This window comes from Penicillium psychrofluorescens (genome assembly GCF_964197705.1).
Source record: "Penicillium psychrofluorescens genome assembly, chromosome: 2".
In the NCBI taxonomy this organism is placed as follows: domain Eukaryota; kingdom Fungi; phylum Ascomycota; class Eurotiomycetes; order Eurotiales; family Aspergillaceae; genus Penicillium; species Penicillium psychrofluorescens.
The window spans coordinates 2,596,838-2,622,054 of NC_133440.1; the positions used below are offsets into that span (position 1 = coordinate 2,596,838).

The 25,217-nt window shown below is 48.8% G+C and overlaps 6 protein-coding genes across 6 annotated transcripts; 3 read left to right on the forward strand and 3 right to left on the reverse strand.

Moving 5' to 3' along the window:
• Window positions 1-10,319: 10,319 nt before the first annotated feature.
• On the reverse strand, window positions 10,320-10,839 carry PFLUO_LOCUS3178 (uncharacterized protein; the record flags this gene model as incomplete). Its single annotated transcript, XM_073780396.1, has 2 exons — window positions 10,320-10,679; window positions 10,750-10,839. The coding sequence occupies 2 exons, from the start codon at window positions 10,837-10,839 to the stop codon at window positions 10,320-10,322; spliced, it is 450 nt and encodes a 149-aa protein (XP_073637255.1).
• Window positions 10,840-11,354: 515 nt separating this feature from the next.
• PFLUO_LOCUS3179 (uncharacterized protein) lies at window positions 11,355-13,898 on the forward strand (the record flags this gene model as incomplete). The annotated part of the gene is made up of 18 exons (XM_073780397.1): window positions 11,355-11,437; window positions 11,492-11,525; window positions 11,578-11,647; window positions 11,706-11,778; window positions 11,841-11,873; window positions 11,923-12,037; window positions 12,091-12,162; window positions 12,214-12,328; window positions 12,375-12,453; window positions 12,508-12,542; window positions 12,601-12,629; window positions 12,681-12,713; window positions 12,762-12,988; window positions 13,044-13,121; window positions 13,173-13,301; window positions 13,365-13,512; window positions 13,589-13,667; window positions 13,720-13,898. The coding sequence occupies 18 exons, from the start codon at window positions 11,355-11,357 to the stop codon at window positions 13,896-13,898; spliced, it is 1,611 nt and encodes a 536-aa protein (XP_073637256.1).
• A 142-nt stretch (window positions 13,899-14,040) lies between these two features.
• PFLUO_LOCUS3180 (uncharacterized protein) lies at window positions 14,041-14,733 on the reverse strand (the record flags this gene model as incomplete). The annotated part of the gene is made up of 1 exon (XM_073780398.1): window positions 14,041-14,733. The coding sequence occupies one exon, from the start codon at window positions 14,731-14,733 to the stop codon at window positions 14,041-14,043; it is 693 nt and encodes a 230-aa protein (XP_073637257.1).
• A 611-nt stretch (window positions 14,734-15,344) lies between these two features.
• Window positions 15,345-15,791, reverse strand: PFLUO_LOCUS3181 (uncharacterized protein; the record flags this gene model as incomplete). Its single annotated transcript, XM_073780399.1, has 1 exon — window positions 15,345-15,791. One exon carries the CDS (start codon window positions 15,789-15,791, stop codon window positions 15,345-15,347), a length of 447 nt encoding a protein of 148 aa, XP_073637258.1.
• Window positions 15,792-19,114: 3,323 nt separating this feature from the next.
• On the forward strand, window positions 19,115-21,037 carry PFLUO_LOCUS3182 (uncharacterized protein; the record flags this gene model as incomplete). Its single annotated transcript, XM_073780401.1, has 1 exon — window positions 19,115-21,037. The coding sequence occupies one exon, from the start codon at window positions 19,115-19,117 to the stop codon at window positions 21,035-21,037; it is 1,923 nt and encodes a 640-aa protein (XP_073637259.1).
• Window positions 21,038-22,960: 1,923 nt separating this feature from the next.
• PFLUO_LOCUS3183 (uncharacterized protein) lies at window positions 22,961-24,749 on the forward strand (the record flags this gene model as incomplete). The annotated part of the gene is made up of 4 exons (XM_073780402.1): window positions 22,961-23,143; window positions 23,201-23,937; window positions 23,995-24,412; window positions 24,465-24,749. 4 exons carry the CDS (start codon window positions 22,961-22,963, stop codon window positions 24,747-24,749), a joined length of 1,623 nt encoding a protein of 540 aa, XP_073637260.1.
• Between the last annotated feature and the right edge of the window lie 468 nt (window positions 24,750-25,217).

Below are 25,217 nucleotides of genomic sequence, written 5' to 3' on the forward strand. Positions count from 1 at the left end.
GTGCAAATGATTTGCGGACCATGAAGCAACCTTTACGAGGTGAAAAGCCTAATTAATGGCAATGTTATACGAAGCTCTCGTGCTGGGCCCATACTTGAAGCATGTCTAACTTTGAGGAACCAAAGCAACTGACAGGAGAGATGGAGGGCGCAGGGGTTACTTGATCTACGAGATTTCGAACAAAACTGGAAAGAGGCCTCCCAAACACCCTCCTCGGTGTTGGTTGATCTTTCAGCCTCAGTCGGTACGCGATCCAACACTGTACACGAGGCCTATTGAGGTACAGCACCATTTTTTCTCGGACACTGGTACTACAATTGTCATGAACTTTCACATAATTTGTCAGTAGCTCCCAGGCCCGATCCATGGCTTGGTTGGTAACTCGTCTATCCCGTCCATAGGCCGACACCTTCAAAGACGGGAGAATGGTAGGTAGTCCTCTGGCTGGTCGCCTCCTGCGGTGCATAGTAAATCCACCTGTGTGTTTCAGAATTACGGACTGCTGGCCATATAGTCCGGGGGGTTTGTTCTTCACTTGCGCCACCAACTACCAACACGAGTCAGAACCCAAAAGATCGGAACCCGTTCTCCCCAATGGCATACGAGGCAGCAGATTTAGCGTATGCTACTGTCCCTCTGCTGCAGTATCACCTTTTATTTCGAACCAACAGGGCTCCAAGCCTCGTCCCATGTATCGACCCCTGACTCGAAATTCTTTGTTGTACCCTTTGAAACCCCCGTGCGACTATGCAGCCATATCATGAGAGAAAACGACAAAGGCAACCGATTTGAGTGCTATGGGCGACGGGAGTTCCAAGTTGGAAAAGGAAAGAAGAACAGGAACTATCTACACACGGGTCAGGTCCTACACACGGGTCATATCCTACACACAGGTCACGCCAGGCACAGTCTAAGCGCTTGTCACACCCACCCACACTCCACTCTCTCTCAGTCTCCTAGGGCTGAGGCGTTATTATTAATATTTCAGCCCTAAAACCAATAACACAGTCGAGGCAAAATACCCTATATTCTCCGTAACGCCAACTGAAGAGCCATATTTAGAAGCTATGAGGCGCTCCATCAACATTTGGCGGAGAAAGTGGATAATCAAGTGGAGATTCGAAAGGGCTGAGATGAGCCTCCACGCTAGAGCCAATCCGTATGCTCAATTTAGATCAGGTAGCCATATAATAGCAAATTAGGAAATGATTTGCACATGTTTCTTGCCTAAACAGATACAAGGGTCCTGAGCACGGACGGCTTAGCTTGGCATGACCGGAACTGATTAGCTGACTCGCAACTGTAAATAACCGAAGGGAATTTCGATGATTGATCCAGGGCCGATACGATACCACGTCGACCTTTCGGCAGCATTGAACGCTGGTCTTTCTGCCCTCAGATCGCAGAGATAACCATATGTGTGGCGATGCACACAGGCAGCAACCAAAACGAGCACTCTGCAATGGTTCCTGAAGGATCGCATATTGCGCACTGATTCATGTCTTCGTACCGCAGGCGAGCTGGGTCTTCATGCGCAACTGCGATCGATGAATGAGTTGTTTATAACAACACCCCAGTCTTTTCTTTGGGACGATGGTCGCTAGTTCAATTCTGGCACATTCCGAGGCCATGGGACACCATGCCAAATCAGATGCTAGCGCCAACAAGTCAAGAAAGGGTCAGGAACCATTTTCTCGTTGGTCAACGTAAAATGAAACGAACCGACATATCGCTAGTCCACACAATCTCCGCCTTTGTGTTCTCCATCTTGCACTCATCGCTGCGCCATTGCAATTTCGCTCCTCCCTCCCAAATCAAACTAGGCTTCCAGTCTACCCCAGTTGTCCCGTCCGCCCTTTTTGCCGGTCGTCCTTAGCGCTGCGCCACTAAGGCCCACTATAAAAAGTACAGGGTCTTTCTGGCCCCTGATCGCCTCCATGTGGTTGCATGTCAACAGTAGGGGGCCTAATCGAGGCAGAATTGCCTGCAAGGGCCTTGCAAAAAGGTGATGACAAGATGGGCTGCCGTGACTTTCTGATCTCATCACGGCAATTTTTTTTTGGATTCTATTTCGATCACTATTCACTATGAATCTGCTAACTAATTTTCTGAGTATTGCTCTACTCGCTCAGGTGGCGTATACCAGCCACATGGGCGGCGGCCTCAGCTTTGTTCCTGACCCATATCGCAATTCGGGCTGGTGCTATCTTTAGCTTCATAACTTCGATACTTGCTCGGTTATAACACTCTTGGTCGTAGGGTTTATCCAAGATAGCAAGTGTATTAAGAATCGTATGTCAGTTCGAACCGGAAAACATGCTATCAGCACCCAGAAATTCCCGTCAAGGGCGTTACGAATTATGCAATTAATCAGACCAACTCTGCTTGGGCATCGCCTATGCCTTCTACGACTATCCCCGCCCCGAAGGGTACCTCAACTCCGAAAGCCATCTTCCATAACCATCCCAACTATGGCACCTGTGCGGTTCAATTTGTTGGTTTCATGGGATGTTCTGGAACTGTTGGTGGCCCCATTAGAGGCGTGAAGCATCATAAGTGCGAGGGTATGGCATTCCATTTCATACAGTACGTCCCGAAACTGGTGCGACCACCTACACTCTTCGATTGATTCTCTAGCCCCAACACCAAGAGACACTAGTCTATATGAGGAGTTTTTCCGAAGCACCCCTATCACTTAGACATATATTGTTTCTTACGTAGATTACATAGTAGTCTCAAGTAAGTATGTGCTTGTAAGTTCAATACGTCCGACACCTCGATACCCCACTTCTAGAGCAACCTCCCAAATAAAGGTACCTTAACAATCAATCACGAGTGGTCGAACCAAGATGGCGCCAAACCTAGCCCCTTCGAAGCATGAGCTTATCTATGATATGATCCATAGTAGGGAACTATCTATATCATAGATGGCATAGGCTACTAGCTACAATAGGAGTACAATCCTAAGAATCTCTTCTAATATACGGATGTTTGCTAGCGTCAAAGCACCGCCTAATATAGGCGGACGACCCCGTAGCATCACTCTAGTCATGCTCGAGGCTTTGTGCGATCACCTACTCGATAAACCGACCTTGTACCTCGACGAGATAGCCATTTTTCTATAGGATGAATTCGCTCTTTAAGTAACGAAATCGAGCATTAGCTATGCCCTTACGTCTAAAGGCTAGTCAAAAAAGACTACCTAAGTTAAGGCCTAAGAGCGTAACCTAGACCTTCGTAACGAATACCTCTACTTTATCTTAGACTTCTAGTCCTACTATCTTGTCTATGTAGATGAGTCTAGATGTAATAAAAGGATAGGCTTTAGGAGAATAGGTTAGTCCCTACTAGGTATAGCGCTAGTTTAAGTGTCTAAATTCTATCGTGATTAGCGATATTAGATACTACTAGCCTACGCCTAAGATGGTATTATTCTATCTTAAGTATTTTAAGGCTTAACTAATGTATCTATCTTTAAAGATTTTATTAAGTAGCTTCTATAGCATTATATGAAATGGCCTAAGCCGAAGTCTATATTAGTTATAGACAATGCATCCTTTCATTACTCCGATAGAATAGAATAGATATGTTTAGAAGCTAGGGTAAAGCTAGCGTATTTGCCTCTATATTCTCTAGACTTAAATCCTATTAAGGAGTTCTTTGCTGAGTTAAAAGCTTCCATTCGGCGAAATTAGTAGACCTACGAAGAATATCCTAACTAAGGATTTAATGCCTTCCTCGAATGGTGTGTTAACGTCGTCAGTACAAGAGAAAAAAGTGCAGAGGGACACTTCCGTCATGCAGGTCTATCTATAGAGGCGTAGCACCGCTACAGCGTGATTCGAGATCAATTTCACCGGTTAGGCTTATCACTAGAACGGGTTCCCTATAGAGACTTTAGGAAGCCATAATATAACTAGTTTAGATTAAAAATGATGACTAGCTCAAAATGAGTTTCCCAGTAAATACAGTACACTCATATTCGAAATCAGTCTTAACTCCACACTCTTACGACATGTTTCCCGAACCCTAACTTGAGATAAGCTAATCTAAATTTAGCTCTTCACTTTGTAATCCCTAAAGGGCTGTATCGTGTTCATTGGTCACGACCAATAAGTCATTGTTATAGTACCGTAATCCGCTATAGAAACCGATGGAGCTTTTCATACATATTGAACAAATAACGAAGGCATAACAGTAGGGTAGTCCTTCCTCCTGCATTCTCGCATTGCGTGGTCTTCCCACACAACTTCATATACATTAGTTTGACATCTAAGAAAGGGATAAAATAGATAGAATAACGCCATATAGAGTGATGGTAGGATAACTATTCTTAGTATAGCTTCTATTCTCCACTATAGTCGTTATCGTTGCCAACGTCTATTGAAATCTGATACATCCAAAAGCTGACATGGGACTCCCTAAAGTGCCATTATTTATAGGGATGACATACATCACGTCGTTTTTACCCCTCGACTGGAAAATTCTAGGCCGTGATGACTCAACTTGCAGTAGCACTCCAACAATTGGGTACCTTGTTTGTTTCTATGTATAGTAGTTTTCGAATTCAGTTATACCTCCACGCTCTTGCGACTTCATTCCCAGTAATTAGCTCCGGTCTTTGTAAGCTCTGATTGGATAAAGTATTTTTGGTTTACATTTCAGACCGCTTGCCATAATCGTCGCTGTATTTGATAATACAATTGTCAGACCCCGCGCGATGTATTTTACGCGAAACCGCTATACACACGCTACAGTAGCTGCTCCACCCATGTGTACCGTGTGGAGGCTGTGCTCAGGACCCGGCGACGGGAGACCTGCAAAAAAAAACCTACAGGGGACGAAATTGTACAGCTTCTTTTCCCTAGACATTTGGTGACTTGATGGCCTTCGAAAGTCATGGCCTCTCTTTCAGGTAGGTAGGTTATATACAGGTTTTCAAAAAGCGCTTTTGCTAACTTGCTTGCAGAAGTCTCATCTGTTCAAAACAGCTCTTTTCGTTTCCTGGACTTGCCTTTCGAGATTCGAACACAGATCATCAGACACGCAATCAGTCTCCATCGGCACAAGCCAAAACAATTCGAGTGGATCTCTTTTGGGCAGATCGATTTTGAGTTCGCTAATGAGGGCTACGACATTATCATCAGTCCTACTGGCCTCAGATTCCTGAAACTTACGTCTCTCAATATTGAGTTGGTCAGTAAGCAAGTTCGCCAAGAAGTACTATCCGTTATCTTCCAGGGCTCTGCGGTATGTGTTCATGTCCAGATTCCCCGACACGGCTATGGACCATTCAGCGAACACACTGCATCCTTGCCCACGGTTATCCAAATATTGAATAAATATCCGCTACTATGCAATATGGCAAGACAGCTGACTGTCTTTGTTGATCCCGAACGCCCGTACATTCATAAAATGGCAACGAAAAAAGACCCTTGCATTGATCTGGATCACATAGGCTTGACGCTGGTGGCAGCCGCGATTTTGAGACCCTTCTTCATTTTAGGTTATTCGGTTGGGCGTGTTTATAGGAGAGTTGCAACAATCTACAGCAAGGGAAACGACGATCTGACAATCTTCGTTGACATTATTCTGCGCTGTTTTAAGACCTGCAAATCGTTAAAGCTGATTCTCTGTTTAGACAGCTTAGAATTGCCAGGCTTAAAGGTTATGCTGAGGCTATTTGATATGCCAAACTGTTCCATGACTCTAGAGGAATGGTGGGAGATACCGAGACGAGGCACTATGCGCGAGACTGCGCTAGCAGTTTATGATGAACGGCACAAGAATCTCATTCCGACAGCAGCTGAAGAGTCTGGGCACAAGTGGTTTTTGTAAGTCTGTCCAAGCTTGGAAAATTTTCATTACCAAGGGGTCGAGGATATTATGATAAGGCAAAGGGTCTGGTCCAGGTAGCGCCTAGCCAAGCGCCTATGATTTACGGGGGAGAGTTGCGTTATCTGAGTACGGATTTGTACAGTCGATGATGATGATGATGATGATGATTTCATTTACGCTGACCCCTCGCTTTTTGGCGATATGCAGCATACAGCTACTATGTTCTAGATACATAATTTGATTCACAGTGATTGTTCCAAGCTTCCTTAACGGCGAACTTTGAGCCTCACCTGGGAAGGCTTGTGATTGTCTCCATTTTAACCTGTGAAAAGGGTAGGGTAACTTTGCGACCCCGCGATTGTGTCTCTCCAAAGAAAAACATAGTATTGTATGCTGCATATCGCCAAAAAGCGAGGGGTCAGCGTAAATGAGATCATCATCATCATCATCGACTGTAATTCGGCCTGATCAGGTAAAGTAACCTCCGGTGAGGGGTCAGGGTAAATGAAACACATAAACGAATATACTGTATCCTGAACATGTAAATTCAAAGCAACTTTCCTGTACTGTATTTCAATTCTTTGCTATGACACTAATGGCCACGCCATCTAGATGATCAGTGATTCATCATTGGAACAACTCCCCCATCCAGTCTAAAGTACTATAGGAATCGCTTCATCGACCCGCCCAGTCCACTTTCCGATGTCTTTGACAAAACGTCGAGCGATGCCTATGTTTATTTATCCCTTTCTCAATGAAGAACTTTTGGTCCTGATCCTTGTAGACCTGCTCAAGTTCAAGACCATTGTCGAGCGTTGCATCCCATACTTGCCGATTTGCCGATTTGAGTGTATCATTTTCGACATTCAACATCTGCCACTCACCGTACTCCTCACGGCTACGTCTCCAAGGCCAGGAAGTTCAAATGAAACCATGGTCATCGGTTCAACCGCCGCCTTAGACGCCGGGACATTTAGTCCTTAGGCAGCAGACTAAGAGAGCAGGACATTAATGATATTGCAAGGAGGATGATATAACACTCGAGTCCTCATAACATGACGACCCTTTCACTCATCTCTCCCCAGTCTCCTGTCCTTCTTGGTTTTCTAAGTATACTTCGTCGCGTACCGTTTCTGGCACGTCCTTATAGTCCCTTAAAGCGACGCCCTTATCAATGTGGGTGATAAGGGCTTCATATAATAATATTTGATTGGGCAGTGTTTTTCCCATTAGATGTATCCAACCATAATGGGCATACTAACATGTCGACGAGTCGCATCGCATCAAATTATAGACGCTGCGCCAGATAAGCGTCTCGCTAGAAGCATTTTCCTCTGCATTAAGTTATGCATCTCGTTCGCTAAGCATCATTTTGTAATAGATGACTTTCCTCTTTTCTCTCTTTTCCGACCAGCAGTTAGAGAAGAATCGTCTACGTAATTGAATCTAATCTTCAGTCTGAACACATCACAAGCTATGTCTCAATAGCGGTCAGTTTGCGTTTAGTACGATCGGTTGTCAGTATAATGATGACAGTATCATCAGATATCATTAGACGGTGGCGGGTCTTCCTAGTGGGCTCTTCCTTCTTCCCACTCAGACAGCTGAATGAATCTGAGAGACTCGGGCCCAGGTCTACTTGTTCGCTCGATTCCAGTCTCAAGTACGCTAGACGGAGAGGGGTTTGAGATTGATCGAGCGGCGATTGGGCTGCCGAAGTACCCGGGTGTCGGAGCGTATTTCCATTGTTCAGGCTCCGTAGATTGGGATGTGTAGTCGATATGATACGGCTTCTATGTCATCTCTAACAAGCATTCGCGAACCTTGGATCATCCACATCAGCTTATCATTAGAACCACGTTTCAACGGCGGGCTGACAGCGAATGAAAGTCGCAAAGGTGACACAAGCCATGAAAATAGAGATGCATCTTTGCCTGCCAGGGTTAGCTCTCTAAGCATAAGCGCAGCCTTCTGTGTTATGTAGCGGGAAGAACGAGGGGCAAGGACGAGTAGAACAGGCGGGACAAGGAATTTAGTAAGCTAGACGATCACGCCAGATCGCCCCAACTCCTCAATAGCTCTACTTGATTCTATGAACTATTACGGTATTATTACGATAACTCACCTATCATATAAGGCCATTACTGCCATTACTGCCATCACTCGATGCCACTCACCGCTCACAAATGACTCTCTCAAATCTTCACCCTAGCTCAAAACGCTTGCAGCAACATTTCCTCTGATCTCAATTCAATGATTCTGCCTCATTTGCCCTCCGAATTACTACTACGACTAGCGACCTACCTAGAGATAGAACAAGATATCAACTCGTTGTCTCAAACAAATAGACGACTCCACGCTCTCCTGAATCCATATCTCTATAGACTGAATTCTCGAGGCTCAAATTCCGCTCTGCTATGGGCTGCCCAACATGAAAATGTGGCTACAGCTCGATTGTGTATACAGGAAGGAGCCAAAGTGAGAGTGACGGATAGCAGGGGCCGGACACCATTATCCTGGGCCGCGCAGCACGGACATGAGGCGATGGTGAAGCTATTACTTGGGACAGGGCAGGCGGTTTTGAACTCAAAAAACTGCGAGGGGAAAACAGCCCGCCAGAGACTATTATCCTGGGCTACGCAGCACGGACATGAAGAACTCGTGGTGAGTTATTTACTTAGGAAAGAGCAAGTGGTTAAGGAATTGAAAGACTACGAGGGATGGACACCATTATCCTGGGCTGCGCAAAATGGTCATGACGTGGTAGTGAAGCTATTACTTGAAACTGGGCAGGTGGATGTGGACTCGAAGGACAGGGAATGTCGTACACCATTTTGTTGGGCTGCGAAGAATGGATATGAGTCGGTGGTAAAGCTCTTACTTGAGACCGGGCAAGTGGATGTGAACTCGGAGGACAATGAAAATTGGACACCTTTGTCCTACGCCGCGCGGGAGGGACGTGAGGCGATAGTGAGGCTTTTACTTGAGATAGGTCAGGTGAAGGTGGACTCGAGGGACTATTCCGGCTGGACACCATTGTCTTGGGCCGCAAGATTTCGACACGAGGCGGTGGTGAAGTTAATACTTGAGACAGTCCAGATTGACGTGGACTCGGAGGACACGTTAGCTAACCCAGTCTTATCACGGACTGCTAAGCTTCGATATGAGGAGGTGATGAAGCTTTTACCCAAAACAGGGCAGGTGGATATGGTTCTGAAGGACTATGAGGGTTGGACACCAGTGTCTTTAGCCGCACTTGAACGTGAGGGAATAGTCAAGCTATTACTTGAGAAAGACCAGGTGGAGGTGGGCTCGGACAACCCGTTGTCCTATGCCGCAAAATTTGGACTTACGGCGGTGGTGAGGTTATTACTAGAGACAGGCCAGATTGGCGTGGATCCGAAGAACCCAAAAGGTCTCATACCATTGTCCTTGGCTGCGAAGCATGGATATGAGGCGGTGATGAAAATACTACTTGGGACTCGGCGCAGGCATTCATAGCGGCATTGAAGCTATTAACATTGGGCAGGTGGATGTGGATGACTATGGCGACCGACAAACGTATGACAAGCGATGCATTTTCAGACTTCACGCATAGAACTTATTGTACCATAAAAGAACCAGTTTTTCAGTATAGCCATGGCTGGGACGAGGTTTAATGGCCTTGGCTAGAGCCTTAATGTTCACATGCCTCACCCGAACCGCGAGCTTCCTTCCTCGCTCAAAAAGTCATGCTCATCCATTTTCAAGTCGTCTGTCGGCCTATTTCCGTCATTTGCCATACAAGCTCCAGACATTGCACCCAAAGCCTCGCGGTCCGCATACTCTACCGACATCACAGGGCCGCCTGTTTCTTAGTTCAGATCGTCATTCGTTCTGCTGTCGCTGTATCGTTGGGGAATGATATCGGTAAAGATCCGTTGAAACCGTCTGATGAACTCGTCGTCAGGCTTTTGGGAGTTATTCCTATAAAAATTAAGTGTTAGGTGTGGACTCTCACTGGCAGATTCGTTTGCACAGAAACCTTTTGCGGAGCATTGAGGGCGAATCTACCGGTTGATCGCGGCGGCGGTCAGACAAGTATGTGGTAAGAGAGGAACGAAAGGCTGCAGGCTTATGCACAACAAATGATCCAAACCGCAGTAATCAGACCACGAGTGCTGCTCGCAGTGGGAACGCGCGTACAAGTATTTATTTTGACTTCACCGGTTCAGATGCTCGAAGAGCCACAGCTCAAAGGACCGCACTTCTTGAAGGAGAGAAAATAGTGAGGATGAATGGGTTGGCAAGAGAGAGACTGGCTGGTGCATCTGCCGCATCCCCATCACTTCCATTATGGATCGCTTCTTGTCTGGCATTTGCTCTTCAGTGGGCCCTCTGACATGTTTCCCCTCAAGAGAAGCCTCACAAGAAGACTTGCCCCACCTATATTGAAATAGGCCAACATCGCTATACTGCTTCTGCAGCAAATGCTCAATCTGCTATCCGGCACCAAGCCCCTCAAGGTACGCACCATGTGAGAAACCAGAATACGGCGCAGAAATAGCCTCGCCAGCCAACCAGGGTCTCTCCACGCTCGCGCGCAGGCTCTCGTGCATTTCCAGCATTGTCGCCGGTGGCCAGTTCGAGGACGACTCGGGCGCCCAGGGCATTGGTGTCCACTGCGGGTCCATGAAGTCCGTCGGTTTGGGGATGTTTTTGTGGGGATACATCTTGCGCAGCAGGTCCATTACCTGGCTCTTGGTTTGTTCGTCGGTTTGGCGCTCTGACTTCCAGGCCTGATTGGCGACGACTGTTACGAAGATTCTGTTACTTCCCTCTAGGAAGCCTGGTGCGGAGAGCTTTTGACCGTGCTCAACAATCCTAATGGTTTGGGCTAAGATCTTGGCTGCACGCTCAAGGGATTGCGACCGTCGTCTTGGTGCAGGTCACAATGTCGTCGCGCGGGTTGGTATGGAGGCCGACAGGCATGGAAGAGCCAGCGCAGCTGCCCATAGCCATGTCTTGGACGAATAAATCATGAGGTTAGAAATGACCAAGTTGGACAGTCCACGCGATCGAAACTCTCTCCTTATCTCCCCTCTTATAGCCCCCGTCGCACGACCGTCCATATCTAATGTCGCCTCGGTTATCAGCCGGTCCACAATAGCAGTCAAACATTTAGAGAGCAGAGCATCTCAAGACCAACGAGTTATTACGCAATGCGGCAGGTACATGCGTCCTCTGACGGAATGGGGAGGCCAAGCCGAGGAGAATGCCAGACACACGCGATTGATTAAGCTTGTGGAGCGATAAGGGCTGTTCCTGCATCATTATTGGGCGACAGGACCGGAGCATCGGGGCCAAAAACCAGGCCTTGTCGTGTGTCATGGAATTCTTCCCCGCATCATCGCCAGTCCGGATGCCCCGACAGGGGTTGATTGTATGGTTATTAGAGACCGTGTTTCATTTTTTTTTGTGTGTTTTTGTTTTCGATTCTCTTCGATCATTGCAACTCATAGGTAGAGCATCACATCATGAAGGATATCAGCCAAGATGACGACGCCCAACTGGCCTCTATGGGCCATCGCCCGGAGCTAAAGCGGCGTTTTTCGACCTGGTACGATTGGCCCGCTATCAATCATGCACGCTTATAGACTTACCCGGGGCGCAGGTCGATGCTGGGATTGGCGTTCGCCGTGCTGAATGTCTGTGCCGAATCCTTATTCTTACCGCCAACAACACTGATTATGGATTTAGTCGTGGACGGCGCTGTCGGCAAGTTTGTCCATCAGTTTGGACTCCGGGGGCAGTACCAGCGTGGTGTGGGGTGAGTGGATAGACATGGGGAAAATTATGGACACACAATTAATTAACCACCGGGCCAGGTCTGATTACCGCGGGATTCTGTAATCTCTGCATTGCGGCTTCGTTGGCTGAGTTTCTCTCTGCGTATCCAACGTGAGTGCTCTTCCTCTCTTGTTCGGTGGGAATAATGGGCTAGGACTAACTGGCAAATGCAGTGCGGGCGGACAGTATCACTGGGTTGCAGGTGAGTACTTTTAGACTGGTCTGTCATGCTCTTGCTAACCTAATTTTACATAGTCAGTATGTTCATCCTCTCGACTTCGAATACACAGGTCCTAACGGAACAGTCGCGTGGCCAAAATGGGTGCCCATCCTCTCATGGATCACGGGCTGGATCAACGTGGCGGGCTGGGTAAACACACCACGGTTCTTTCGTTGGTCAAGACAAAACTGACCGGTTGGCAGGTTGCCCTCGTGGCTACCAACTCGCTGCTTTCGAGCCAACTCATCGTGGGATGTATTTCCTTGATGCACCAGGTATACACAGTCACCTCCCTGTTGTTGGTGTCAATATTAACCAACCGACAGGACTATGTAGCGAAAAGATGGCATCAGTTCCTCATTTATATCGGATTAACGGTAGGCGCTTTTGTCATCAACGCCTTCGGAAATGCGATCCTACCACTCTTGTATCGTGGAGCCTGTATGTTGATGTCATTGATGTCTAACACCCTTACTGATTCTTCTAGTTACATGGTCCATTGGCGGGTTCGCGATTGTCTCTATCACGGTCCTTGCTTGTGCCTCCCCTGACTTCAATTCGGCATAGTAAGTCTTGCAGTCTGAAATGCTATATGCAGATGCTAAGTAACCTCCTACCAGTTTTGTGTTCTGTGATTTTGTGAATAAAACTGGTTGTAAGATCATCTCCCACCCTTCCTTCCTTTCTGAAAATACATTGTTAACTGATATTAGGGCCGGATGGCGTTGCATGGCTACTCGGAGTATGTTACCTTGATAACTCAACAACTCAAATCAGCTAACATCAGAACCAGCTGCTCCAAGGCGGCCTCGGCGTGACTGCATTCGTAAGCACTCACCCCTTCCCATCGAACATATAGAACTAAGCCTCCCAGGATGCCGTCGCACACATGATTGAAGAAGTCCCAGGAGCTGCAACCGAAGGACCCAAGATTATGGTCGCTTGTGTGGCTATCGGTACTTTCACCGGCTCAATCTTCTTGATTTGTCTGCTGTTTGTAGCAGGACCTATGCATCAAGTCACGACTGCAGCCGCGGGGCCACTTTTGCAGATTCTCTACGATGCAACCCAAAATCGCGCGGGTGCGATCTGTCTTTTGATGTACGTCGCTACAACCTTCAGGGTGGAGAGGAGTTGACTAAGATTGTCTGAATAGGCTCCCTCTCGTCTGCATGATCTATGCTATTCTCAGCGTCATGACTACCAGCAGCCGAATGATTTTTGCATTTGCACGGTGGGTTTCGTCTGCCATTTTAGAAACCAAACCTTCCTCTAACAAATACAGTGACGGTGGTCTTCCTGCATCTCGATTCTTTGCCACTGTCCACCCAACACTGAAGCTGCCGCTGAATGCACTAATGCTGAGCGTTGTGGTGGTCATCTGCTTCGGCTGCATCTTCATGGGCTCCTCAAGGTAACTTGCTGCAATGCACTCTACCCAATCCAAATCATGTATGCCTTCAAGCTAACCAGTCAGTGCTTTCAACGCCATCATCTCCGCGTCCGTCGTTGCCCTCGACCTCTCCTACGGAATCCCCATCGCAGTTAACGTTCTGCAGGGCCGTAAAGCCCTTCCGCCAGGGAAGTGGAAGCTTCCCAATGCAGTTGGCTGGATGGTTGATATTGTAAGCTCCACACATTAAAGATAATACGAATGGCTGCATTGGTTTGGGTATCTTGCTAACGTGGACTGATGATCAGGTTGCCTTGTCGTATATTTCCCTGACAACCGTGTTGTTTGTCTTCCCTCCTGATCGGAAACTCACGGGGAGTAATATGAGTATGAAGTACCCAATTAGCCCTGTTGATGACCATGCTGATATCCATTCCAGATTATTGTATTGCTGCGTTCGCCGTCATCATCATGATCTCCGTGTTCCAGTGGATTGTGGACGGACGGAAGAATTTCACGGGACCTCGTCTTGAATTGGCAACCGAGGCACTGGATACCTTGCCCGCTGAGTCCAAGGTTGGACATACACCCGGGAACGAAATGGATGAGAAGAAGTAAGAGACGGGATCTGGTTATAGCCCACATGGCCAGAGAATGGTGGCGCTAACGCCTCATCCAAAAGTGTGGGTTACTTGTGTATACCAATCTAGTATATTATCTTGTAGAGATAGAATCCCAGTAATCAACGAGCCTCTTATAATCAGAAAATTCCCGGAACGAACCTCTTCGTCTCACGATGCCACTCTTCCCACTCCTTTCCAAACTGCCCCCTCATCATATCCTCCTCATCTCTCACCCTCGCAGCACAAACCGCAATATTCAACACCAACGCACCCACAATAACAGAAAAACCCCACCCATCCAACATTGCCAGAACCTCCCCATCCACCCAACAAGCCGGTGTCGCGTCCCATCTCAGCAATAACCCCCCACAACCAGCCGTGACAAACACCAGCCCCAGGTAGCTGGGATGCTGAATCCAGTGATAAATCCCATCTGTAATGAGGTGATCCGGCGCAGCGAGGTGGAAGGTAAATGACCGACCCAGACCACTATACGCCGCGAGACGTATGTATCCGCCGACGAAGATGGCGGCCAGCGAGGACGCGGTCATCGCGTTCCAGGTGAACAGTGCGTCGTTGGTGTTTTGGTATCCTGGGCAGAGCTGGGGGATGTGTGTTGGCGCGTATGAGTGGACGATTGTTAGGAGTGCGTGGTATATAAAACCCACGGTCGCGAAGGGCGATAATGATGTCAATAGCGTTACTATTAGGCTGATGCGGTCGGTGCTGTGGCGGTTTTGGGATGGGTTTGGGGGTGTTGCGCATTTGATGGTAATGTAGCCTGCTGCGAGAATTGCCGCGGCGAGAATTGTTGGTGCTGGCTGTGCCATAGTGATTTCTGGCTTTGTGATGGGGTTGAGGCTGGCGACCTAGAGAAATGAGGATGTTGAGGTCTTGTCCGTCGCAGGCCACCTTCCAAGTGGGGCCGCCGGGGATGCCGAGGCCTGTAAGGGAACCCCTGAGCACGGACGGCTTAGCTTAGTATTGCACGAACTAACTAACTGACTCGCAACAGCCATTTAGATTTAAAATCTAAGTGCCGATACGACACCACGTCGGCCAAATTACAATAGATGAGTTATCTTCATAATACCGTTATGTCCTTTGGAATCACGTAGAATCGCTTGGTGGTTCTGATGATTGGGCAAAGACCGCCCGCCTGCTTTTCCCTTTTTCCTTGACCGTCACATTTTGCTCCTTCGTCTTACGCCCACTACTCATAATACAGCAGGCTATGCCTATGCGATAGAGGGCTAAACATAATATACAAAGATGATATTGTTTCTCTATGGCTCTTGCCAACTGTGACTACTTTCAGAGATGACCCAGAGCCCTTATTGTCGATGATATCAGACCACATCACAACTCCAAATGCTCCAACCAGACACCTAGCTAGTGTGACAGCCAGCCAACAAAAAACATCTTGCCCACCTCTTCCTAATCACAGCACGAGAAGACCGGCAACGACTGCGGCACCACCGAGCATCATTTCTTGAGCTACGGCAATCGGCACGGCGGCATTGGTGGTGGTAGCTGCAGCACCCGAGCTTGTAGGAGTCGCTTCGTTGGTTGAAGGGGAGTTGGTGGAACCTACTGCAAGCGCCGATGATGCCGAAGAGGCCAGTGCGGAATAATCGCTCGCGGTCAAGGGAATCTTTGTGTAGCAACCTGGGCCTGAACCTGAGCCTGAACCTGAGCCTGCCGTACTCTGCGCTGGTGTACCACTTCTGGGTTTGAAGATGTTGGTGTTGATATTGTCGCCATGAACGCAGCAATATTTCCCGGTACTGTCAGCCAGCAAGGCGCCGGGGCAACATTTGTCGGCCGCTGTGCCCCAGCCATTAGGGCAATTCATTGCCGTTGTAGTGGCCGCGAGGGAGAGGACCATGAGAAGAAGAGGCTTGAAGGACAGCATTGCGAGTTTTGAGTGGACCGGTGAGGGTAATTATGAATGATTTAGGGTGTTGAGGGACTCCGAACATGGATTTTGCTTAACTTTTATAGACGATCCGGATGCCAAGAAGCTTGCCAGGGCCCAGCTGCCTTGCGCACGGAGCTGCGATTGTTTTCTTCTTGATTGGTGTAGAGAGTCCGAATTCGTGCTCTAAGCGAGGAACCAAGGATGAGGCTGAGTCTATCCGACCTATTCGAGACTGGGTTGTATGGATGCTTCTCATTTGGACCCGTAAGTCTCTATTAATATTACTGGTCAAAGAATTGCTGCTACATTTAGCTTCTTTAGCTATCTGAGATACGGTGAAGGACTGGCTCTCTATCATGTTACGGATGAGATGCCACTTTGAAAGAGAGAGCCTGGGGGCCACTTCGTGAGGATTGGCCTGGGATATCATACCCCTGACTCTGTCTTCCAAGGCTGAGGAAGTTTGATTGCTATTGTGGATGGAGAATGGGGGGCATGGCAGGAGAACGGGGGGCCTCGAGACAGGGGGATTGGAAAAATGGGGCTTGGAAGTAGAGGGCTTAGATGGAGAATCCGAGGAGGTCTAGAACGAGAAAACAAAGCCTAGAAGGAGAATGAGGCCCTTGGAAGATATTAAGTGCACCTTCCTAGAATTTCGCCCTTCAATAGGAGGGAGTTTCGTGTATAATACAAAGACTATCCTAGAAAGCGGTCTAGAAAGCGGGGTATCGATGACCTATCCGATCAGAACTTGCGCATTGCAGATCTATTCTCCGGGAATCAAGTTGTGAGAGTGTAGAGATAGCTGATTGCAAAAATTCCTGTATAAGCCAGGATGAAATGACACAAATTGAAGATTTCCGCGCGAAACTCTCTCCATGATCATGGTAATATCGATAGTATATGACCAGTTCACTTACCCGCTGAATGAGGGGTATCATTTTCTTCTATTTCCATATGCCTTTTGTACCACCTCCCAACTCCCTCTTTCGGACGGATAGAAGCAACATGTACCAGACTACAAATTTGGGTATGTGTGAATCGTTGCCTGATCTGGTATAATATGGCCCGCCTTATCTGAATTGAGGATAGGGATTGGTTCTATCGTAGATTACCCTTGTGGAGATGGCTGAGCTTACCCCTGTAGATCTCCTCCAAATCATCCACTTATCTCCACCAAATGTTGACGGAATTGCTCGGGCTCGTATAGCCTCCATAGCCTCCCTCTTTTCTAAATATGGCTCTTCAGATGGCCCCACGGAGAAAATAGCGTATTCTTATTGCTTTTAGGGCTGAGACAATAATAGTAACACTCCAGCCCTAAGAGACACAGAGAGAGTGTGTGAATGTCTGTGTTGTGGGGTGACTAGCGCTGGGGCTGTGCCTGATGTGACCCGTGTGTAAGATATGATTTTGAAGTATACTAGGAATTAAGGCCTTCTACGGTTGCCGGCTCGTGGTCGACGGCGTCTAGAGAAAGCTAAATTATTCATTACGTTCCTTACGGATATCCCAACTCGTTCGGGGTATAGACGCTAAAAAATCTCCGTCGCTATCTAAATTAGCTATGGCCCGTCCGCCCCACTGTTGCCTACTCTCCTCCGTAGTCGCATTTTGCTAACCAGTTCATTTCTATTTTGCTCTTTCCTCTCTCCCTCTAACGTGACATTCACCTTTCCCAAGGCGGAGTCCGTAATAGTTTCCAGAAAGTCCAATGCCATATCCAAAACATCCCCTAGTTCTCCCGTCGGTCTGTCAGTTCTGACCTGACGCGCCACCCCTATCACTGCCTTGAGCCTCCATCAGACTATTAGGCCTCCAGCTCCTCTCTCAGTCCTCCTGTTAGTCCCTAAGGCCCCCTATTATTTTCTCGTTTAGAAAACGCGTTGAAATTATTATTCCAATAAAGGAGGAAACTATTCTATTTTTATACGCATAGTCACTGACCCAAGTCCTTCTTAACATATATATATCGTCTACAAAACTAAGGTACTCGCTGTAGTCCAGGGTACTTCGAAAATCTTTCTTTACCATACACTTTACATTATCCTTCTATTATCTCAAAATGCCGTCCCTTAAGACTCTCCTCCTCTCAACAATCCTCTCCCTCGCCGCTACCACGACGGCATTCGATTGCCCTTCGGGGGGTTGGGTCGAGTATAACTCCAAATGCTGTTACGGCTCTGTTAGTGACCACGGCAACGATAACGATGCCTACTGCTGCGTTTCCGGCCCCACGACTATTAGCACGCCCCCTGTCCTCCCTACCGGGGTTCCCTCGATGGCCAAGAACAAACGGGCTGCGGCAAACTCTTGTATCGCAAAGATTCCTTTCACGGCTAGTGACTTTTCAAGTCTAGTGTCTTCAGCATCGGCGAAGGCTGCGGCTACTACGACAGGGCCTTCGACTAATGAGGCGTCTGGCACGACTTCGGGATCAGCAAGTCCAACCACCAACGCAGCTATGCCGGTTGCTATGGCTGATGGGATTGGGCTTAGTGGTGCCGCGGTTGCTGCCGCTCTCTTTATGCTATGATTCAAAGTGGGCTATCACCCTAAGGTGCTGTTAGTTAATGTTGGTACATGCTGAGCCCACATATATTTTCTACTTGGAATAGCCTGATTTACCCATTTATACACTTTGTGGCACGTTATAACAATGTATGGACTACTTTACAGTTTGCAATGCCCATTTATTGGAGTGATGTATTGATGTCTATATTTGCCTGCTGTGGCGTTCAGAGTCGCTCTACAAGTCGGATAGAGACAGAACGGGGCCAATATATAGATCTAATCTGGAAGGTGACGAATAGACCTTATCACAGCTGCAATATCCTTAAGACATACATAAACAGCTGTCCTGGAAGAAGCTTCGGTTTGCTCGCACCAATAAACTCTATCTAGTACAACATTGGGAAACAAAACTCATACATGGCTTTTGGACAATGATGCCACTGTGATGGCAGCTAGAAATTTACAGCTCTTAACAAGACGAAGCTCACACACTTATAATAAGTTGTTGTGACCTTTGAAGTTGGAACGGGTAGCGGCAAAAGCACTTTCCGGAATCCACTCCTTAGCGCATCCGATGTTCGAAACGGTTACCTAATTGAGACAGACAAAGGATCGTGCTCGGATGCTACACTCCCGCGCATTGATCGTTGGCTGGAAATGTTCGCTCGATTGCGTGTCAATCTGCTGGAGATTTCCTCTTGAGAAAGGGCAGATATAAAATGATCGCTCCAAAATAATTTACTTCCCTATAATCACCAACAGCCACCAACGCCGCAATGGCCTCCGCTTCCGTGCCACCTGCAGCCCAGCCAAATAGCACCATCGCCAGTCTGGACACGCTTGACCATGACATTCTAATAGCGACGCAGCAGAAATACCAGTCTGAGCGGGAGAAGCGCCATCGCCCCGAAGGTACTGCGCAGTACATTGATCTGAGCAGCGTTGCAGGAGGACCAGCCAGTTCCGCCGAAAGGTCAGATGTTCACCACAATCCCCTTCTCCATCAGGAACACCATCGGGTTCTCATTGTCGGCGCTGGATTTGGAGGCCTGTTGTATGCAGTGCGCCTTCTCCAGACTGGCTTCTGCTCTGCGAATGAAATCATCATGATCGACCAGGCCGGCGGTTTTGGGGGCACTTGGTATTGGAACCAGTACCCAGGATTGCATTGTGATACCGAAAGCTACATATACATGCCCCTGCTAGAAGAGACGGGTCACATACCGACGAAGAAGTATGTACCCGGGTCGGAATTGCGGGCCTATGCAGAGCGCATTGCTAGCGAGTGGGGGCTGACCTCTCGGGCTGTTTTCAACACCACGGTCGATGAGATGAGCTGGGATGACGGAAATAAGCATTGGGTGGTCTCAGCTGCTCCCATCGCGGCAGCTCAGAAACCAGTCACATTGCACTCAGATTTCGTCATCCATGCCATGGGCATTTTCAACGTTCCCAAGATACCCAAGCTACCTGGAATTGAGAGCTATGGCGGTCACATCTTCCACACTTCTCGCTGGGATTATGAGTACACTGGAGGAACGCAGGAGAATCCCATAATGGACCGATTGCACGACAAGCGAGTTGGGATCGTCGGAACGGGCGCAACTGCAATCCAAGCTATCCCGCATGTTGCTCAATGGGCCAAAGAACTGTTTGTCTTCCAGCGTACGCCGTCATCTGTGGATCATCGCGACAATAAACCGACTGTCCCAGCTTGGTGGGCCGAGAATATCCAGACGCATGGTCCGGGATGGCAGAAGAAACGCATGGAGAACTTCAACGCATTCGTGAGCAACGCATCCCCCCTCCCGGAAACAAACCTGGTGAACGACGAATGGACATCCTTCCCGTCGTTCAGTATCTTGATCGGCGGCCCCTCCGGCGTACAACCAGACTACCTGGAGCAAATGCAGCGCGTGGACTTCACCAGGCAGGAATACATTCGCAAGCGCGTTGACGACACAATCACCGACAAAGCCGCAGCAGACCTCCTGAAACCATGGTACGCGGGCTGGTGCAAGCGACCCTGCTTCAGTGAGAACTTTCTTGAGACATTCAATCGACCCAATGTCACGCTGGTCGATACCCTGGGCCGTGGAATCGAGGGCATGACACCAGGGGGAGTCCTTGTCGGTGGCAAAGAGATCAAACTCGACGCCATGATCTTCAGCACAGGCTATGCCCTCGGCAACAGCGCAGAGAGAGGCTTCATGAAGGTCCTCGGCCGGGGCGGCAAGACCATGCAACAGAAATGGGCATCCGGACCTGCTACCCTGCACGGAGTGATCACGCACGATTTCCCCAATTTGTTCATCTCAGGTCCTTCTCAGGCTGGCGCTTCCCCCAATCACATGTATGTTCTCGATCAACTGGCGAGCCATGTTGCCTACATCATATCGCAGTCAGCGGCCAGATTGAACGCTCGTGATGCCAAATTCACCGTCGAACCAAGCTCGGAAGCCGAGGAGAGCTGGGCCATGCAGATTCTCATGAATGCGCGGGCCCTCGCCGGTGTCGCGGACTGTACGCCCAGTTACTATAACCGGGAGGGACACAAGCTGAAGGACCATGAGAAGATGGTGGCTGGGAAATTCGCTATCTGGGGAGAAGGCGTTGGGAGTTATGCAAAGAGGATTGAGGACTGGCGCAGCAGCGGGACGCTTGAGGGGCTGGTGTTTAATGGTGATGAGGGTGCGTGAGACTAGGTATCGTTAGATTGAGGGTTGGTTATTCTCTTTTGGTTCTATCCTCAGTTGTTAAACTTTTGGAATGTTGGCCGAGGGAATGCCTCGGATCTTGGAATTTATTTGCGTCTAAAGATGAAGTTGAATCTGAACGTACCAGATATCTGTTGCCGTTTGATCTTTCTTTTCAGATTATTATCGCTGGAATCACACATCGGGAGAAGGTTGCTAGCCACTGCTATCGAGTTCACGCTTGAATATTACTCCGGAATGCAAGTCAATATGGAGGTTCTTCGCTGCCGTTTCACGTGGTCTTCCATTTCTAGACCCTGCGCCGTGACGGAACAATATTTGACCAAACTTAAAGCCGTTAGTTACTTGTATGGCTCTACCCTCAACCCTTGGGACAAGTCTTGACCATTGGTAAACAAGGGCCCACCTACTAACTAACTAACAAGCACCCAAGTACTTGAAAACAAAGATTAGTCGCGCAATGGAGAATTTTGCGCAATCTTAGGATCTGTGTTTCATCTAGAAAAATCTATATGCCTCCTGGTCATGCTATTAATTCCTTCACCATGCGCTCAGAAAGATAATCCGCTCGAGTTAAGGTTTGGTAGAGACTCCACTAAGTGAGTAGGTGAAATTTATCGAGGCGAAACAAGGTTTCTAATTTGGTACTGACAATTCCCCGTCGGCTTAATAGTCTGTGTTCAAAGCCTGCGGAGACCAGATGGCTGCGGCAGACCACAAGAAATAGGCGAACCCCTAAAAGTGGATGTGCCAGGTGAAAATTGTATGGTCCCATTTCACGGCATACCGTATCCCCGGTATGAAACCACGGCTCGCCCGGTATGTTCGCTGTACGGCGAAAGCCGAAAATGTAAGTCTAGATATTCCCCGGGGGGAAATAACCCCGGCCGACCAACAATTGAGTTTGAATTTCCCCCGAAGGTCAGGGCGACCGAGGCCTTGTACCGTGCTGGATTATTTTTCTCTGGGACCCCACAATAGTGTAAAAATACTTGGATTTTGCTCGGGGCAGCTGACTAGATGGATTCCGCGGGCCGATTGATTCGATGGCACGGAAGCATCCCCCAGAAAAGTGGTTGAGTAATTCTGGTCGGTTGCACTGATCTTTCGTTTAGATGTTTCGGACAGGTCCAAGCGCACGTCAAGTCAAGCCGAGCGTGGCGATGTTCTTCACGACCATATTATTCCGGGCGGGCGGGGACTGTATCGGGCACCTCGGCATCTTTTCTTTCGGTCAGCCGAGCACCTCACGCGATGAGGCTGAGCCGTAGGAATAATCCAGGTTTCGTCTAGCTTCTTCGACTGCGTTCCGTTCCTAATTTCCAGGGTTTGGGGGAAGCAAAAAAAAAAAAGTGTTGACCAATCACGGCGTTGCCCGAATCCGGAGCCGAGCTTTGTGGAGTTCAACCCGAGCATTTGTTTGGTTGGCAGGTCTAGACTCTCTTTCTGTGGTTTGGCATGGCTTTCCCCAGACACTCTACTTTGTGCAGAATATTCTTGCTCGTAGGTGCGCATCGAGAAGGGAGTTGGATATGGGTGAGTATACAAATATTTGCTCGGTGAAGTTGAATGGCGGCGTTTGTCACATCATTTACTTCAGCAGGTACATGTGTAGCAAACCATCCCGTGTTTACAGTTAGACAAACCCGGAGTTCATGCTTCTGCCTTGCCCTCGGTTCCTGTGGGGTGCGTGACCCCATGATAGTCGTACCTGCCTAAGCTGGCAGAGAGCCCACCCAGTATAAAGGTGTGCACTTGCTCTCGTGGTCTTTCTTCTTCCTCTTTCCCCTTCACCCCATCCTTCACTTTCTCACTTCTCTTCACACGCCCACTCCCGGATTTCCATCTTTGCTCATTCTTGCTTGTTCTTTCAATCTACCTGAGACACTTGTCCATTCGTCTATCATGCCCGGTGGTGTTGTTCCCATGAGCAGTGGCGGCACTCCACGCGTGGAGGCGCCCGTCACCTTCAAGGCGTACCTCATGTGTGCCTTTGCAGCCTTTGGTGGTATCTTCTTTGGGTACGACTCTGGCTACATCAACGGCGTCACTGCGATGAAGTACTTCATTGAAACCTTCGAGCACCTGGTAGGCACAGCCCTTCCATCTAACATTTTTGCCGATCGATCTGACCCTGATCTGTAGGATCCCAATGTCGTCAAAGGCGACGCCTTTGCTATCCCCGCGTCGCGCAAGTCCCTGATCGTCTCCATCCTGTCTGCTGGAACCTTCTTCGGTGCTCTGATCGCTGGTGACCTGGCTGACTGGTTCGGTCGCCGCACCACTATCATCACTGGCTGCGTTGTTTTCATCATCGGTGTTATCCTTCAGACTGCCTCCAGCAGCCTGGGTCTTCTTGTTGCTGGTCGTCTGGTCGCTGGTTTCGGTATGGGCTTTGTTTCTGCCATCATCATCCTGTACATGTCTGAGATTGCCCCCCGCAAGGTTCGTGGTGCCCTCGTGTCTGGTTACCAGTTCTGTGTCACCATCGGTTTGATGCTGGCGGCCTGCGTCGACTATGGCACTCAGAACTACACCACTTCAGCCTCGTACCGTATCCCCATTGGGCTGCAGATGCTCTGGGCCCTGATCCTGGGTGTTGGTCTTCTATTCCTGCCCGAATCTCCTCGCTACTTCATCCGCAAGGGTCGCAAGGACCAGGCTCGTACCGTCCTCGCTCGTATCCGCGGCCAGCCCGAGGACTCGCTCTTTGTCGAGGAGGAGCTCACTGAGATTGAAGCCAACCATCTGTATGAGCTTCAGTCAATCCCCGAGGGTGGTTACCTCACTAGCTGGCTCAACTGCTTCAGTGGCAACATCTTCCACCCCAACAGCAACATTCGTCGTACCGTGTTGGGTACCTCGCTCCAGATGATGCAGCAGTAAGTCCTTTCGCCTCTTCCCATTCTTGCCATCTCCCCTTGCTGATCAATAAACAGGTGGACTGGTGTCAACTTTATCTTCTACTTTGGAACTGGCTTCTTCACCGACCTTTTCAAGCAGGAACATGGTGGCGTCAACAACCCGTTCCTGCTGAGCATGATCACCACCATCGTCAATGTCCTTTCCACCCCCTTCTCCTTCTACGCCATCGAGAAGATCGGTCGTCGTCCTCTGCTGCTGTGGGGTGCTCTGGGCATGGTCATCTGCCAGTTCATCGTCGCCATCCTTGGTGTGACTGATGGCGACAACCCTCAGGCTCTTTCGGCCATGGTTGCATTCATCTGTATCTACATCTTCTTCTTTGCCAGTACTTGGGGCCCCGGTGCCTGGGTCGTTATCGGCGAGATCTACCCCCTGCCCATTCGCTCCCGTGGTGTTGCCCTGTCCACCGCGTCCAACTGGCTCTGGAACTGCGTAAGTGCAACCTGACATGCCGTGAAGCGCTCACCGCTAACAATGACAATAGATCATCGCCGTCATCACCCCGTTCATGGTCGACTCCGACAAGGGCAACCTTGGCTCCAAGGTCTTCTTCATCTGGGGCTCCCTTTGCGCCTGCGCCTTTGTTTACACCTATTTCCTCATCCCTGAGACCAAGGGCCTCACCCTCGAGCAAGTTGACAAGATGATGGAAGAGACTACTCCGCGCACCTCCGCCAAGTGGGTTCCCCACTCCACCTTTACCGCTGAGATGGGCATGGAAGACGAGAAGCGTGCCGACGCTCCTCAGATCTCTCAGCATGAGGTCTAGCCATGTGCTGTACTCCTTGATCGGTCTGCCTTGTGCTTGACCTTGATGATCTTGTTACTTCCTTTTATGCGCCATGACGTATGCCCGTTACGCTTGTTGACCAGCCATACCACTCTTGTGTTGCCATGCGTTAATGTGTTTTCATTTCGCCATCACGATGCTGATGAGGCTTTTTGTGTATTCTTTTCTATCGAATGACATGAATTAGTTACAGTTTTTGTTTTTGTAGACCACATGATCCTTGTAACTTGCCCTCCAGCACAAACAAGTGATCCAGCTGTAACTTGTTTCCCTCCCCAGAAGGACTCGGCCCGGCCCGACACGTGGGAGCAGAAAGACTATGAGAGCTCCAGCTATTACTTAGTTTTATCAGTCCTTTTACAAATTGACAACTATCGAATTCCAAACGCTCTGAACAGCTCCTTCGTTACTACAATCGGCAAACTACTGCAAGCCAGATCGAGATAC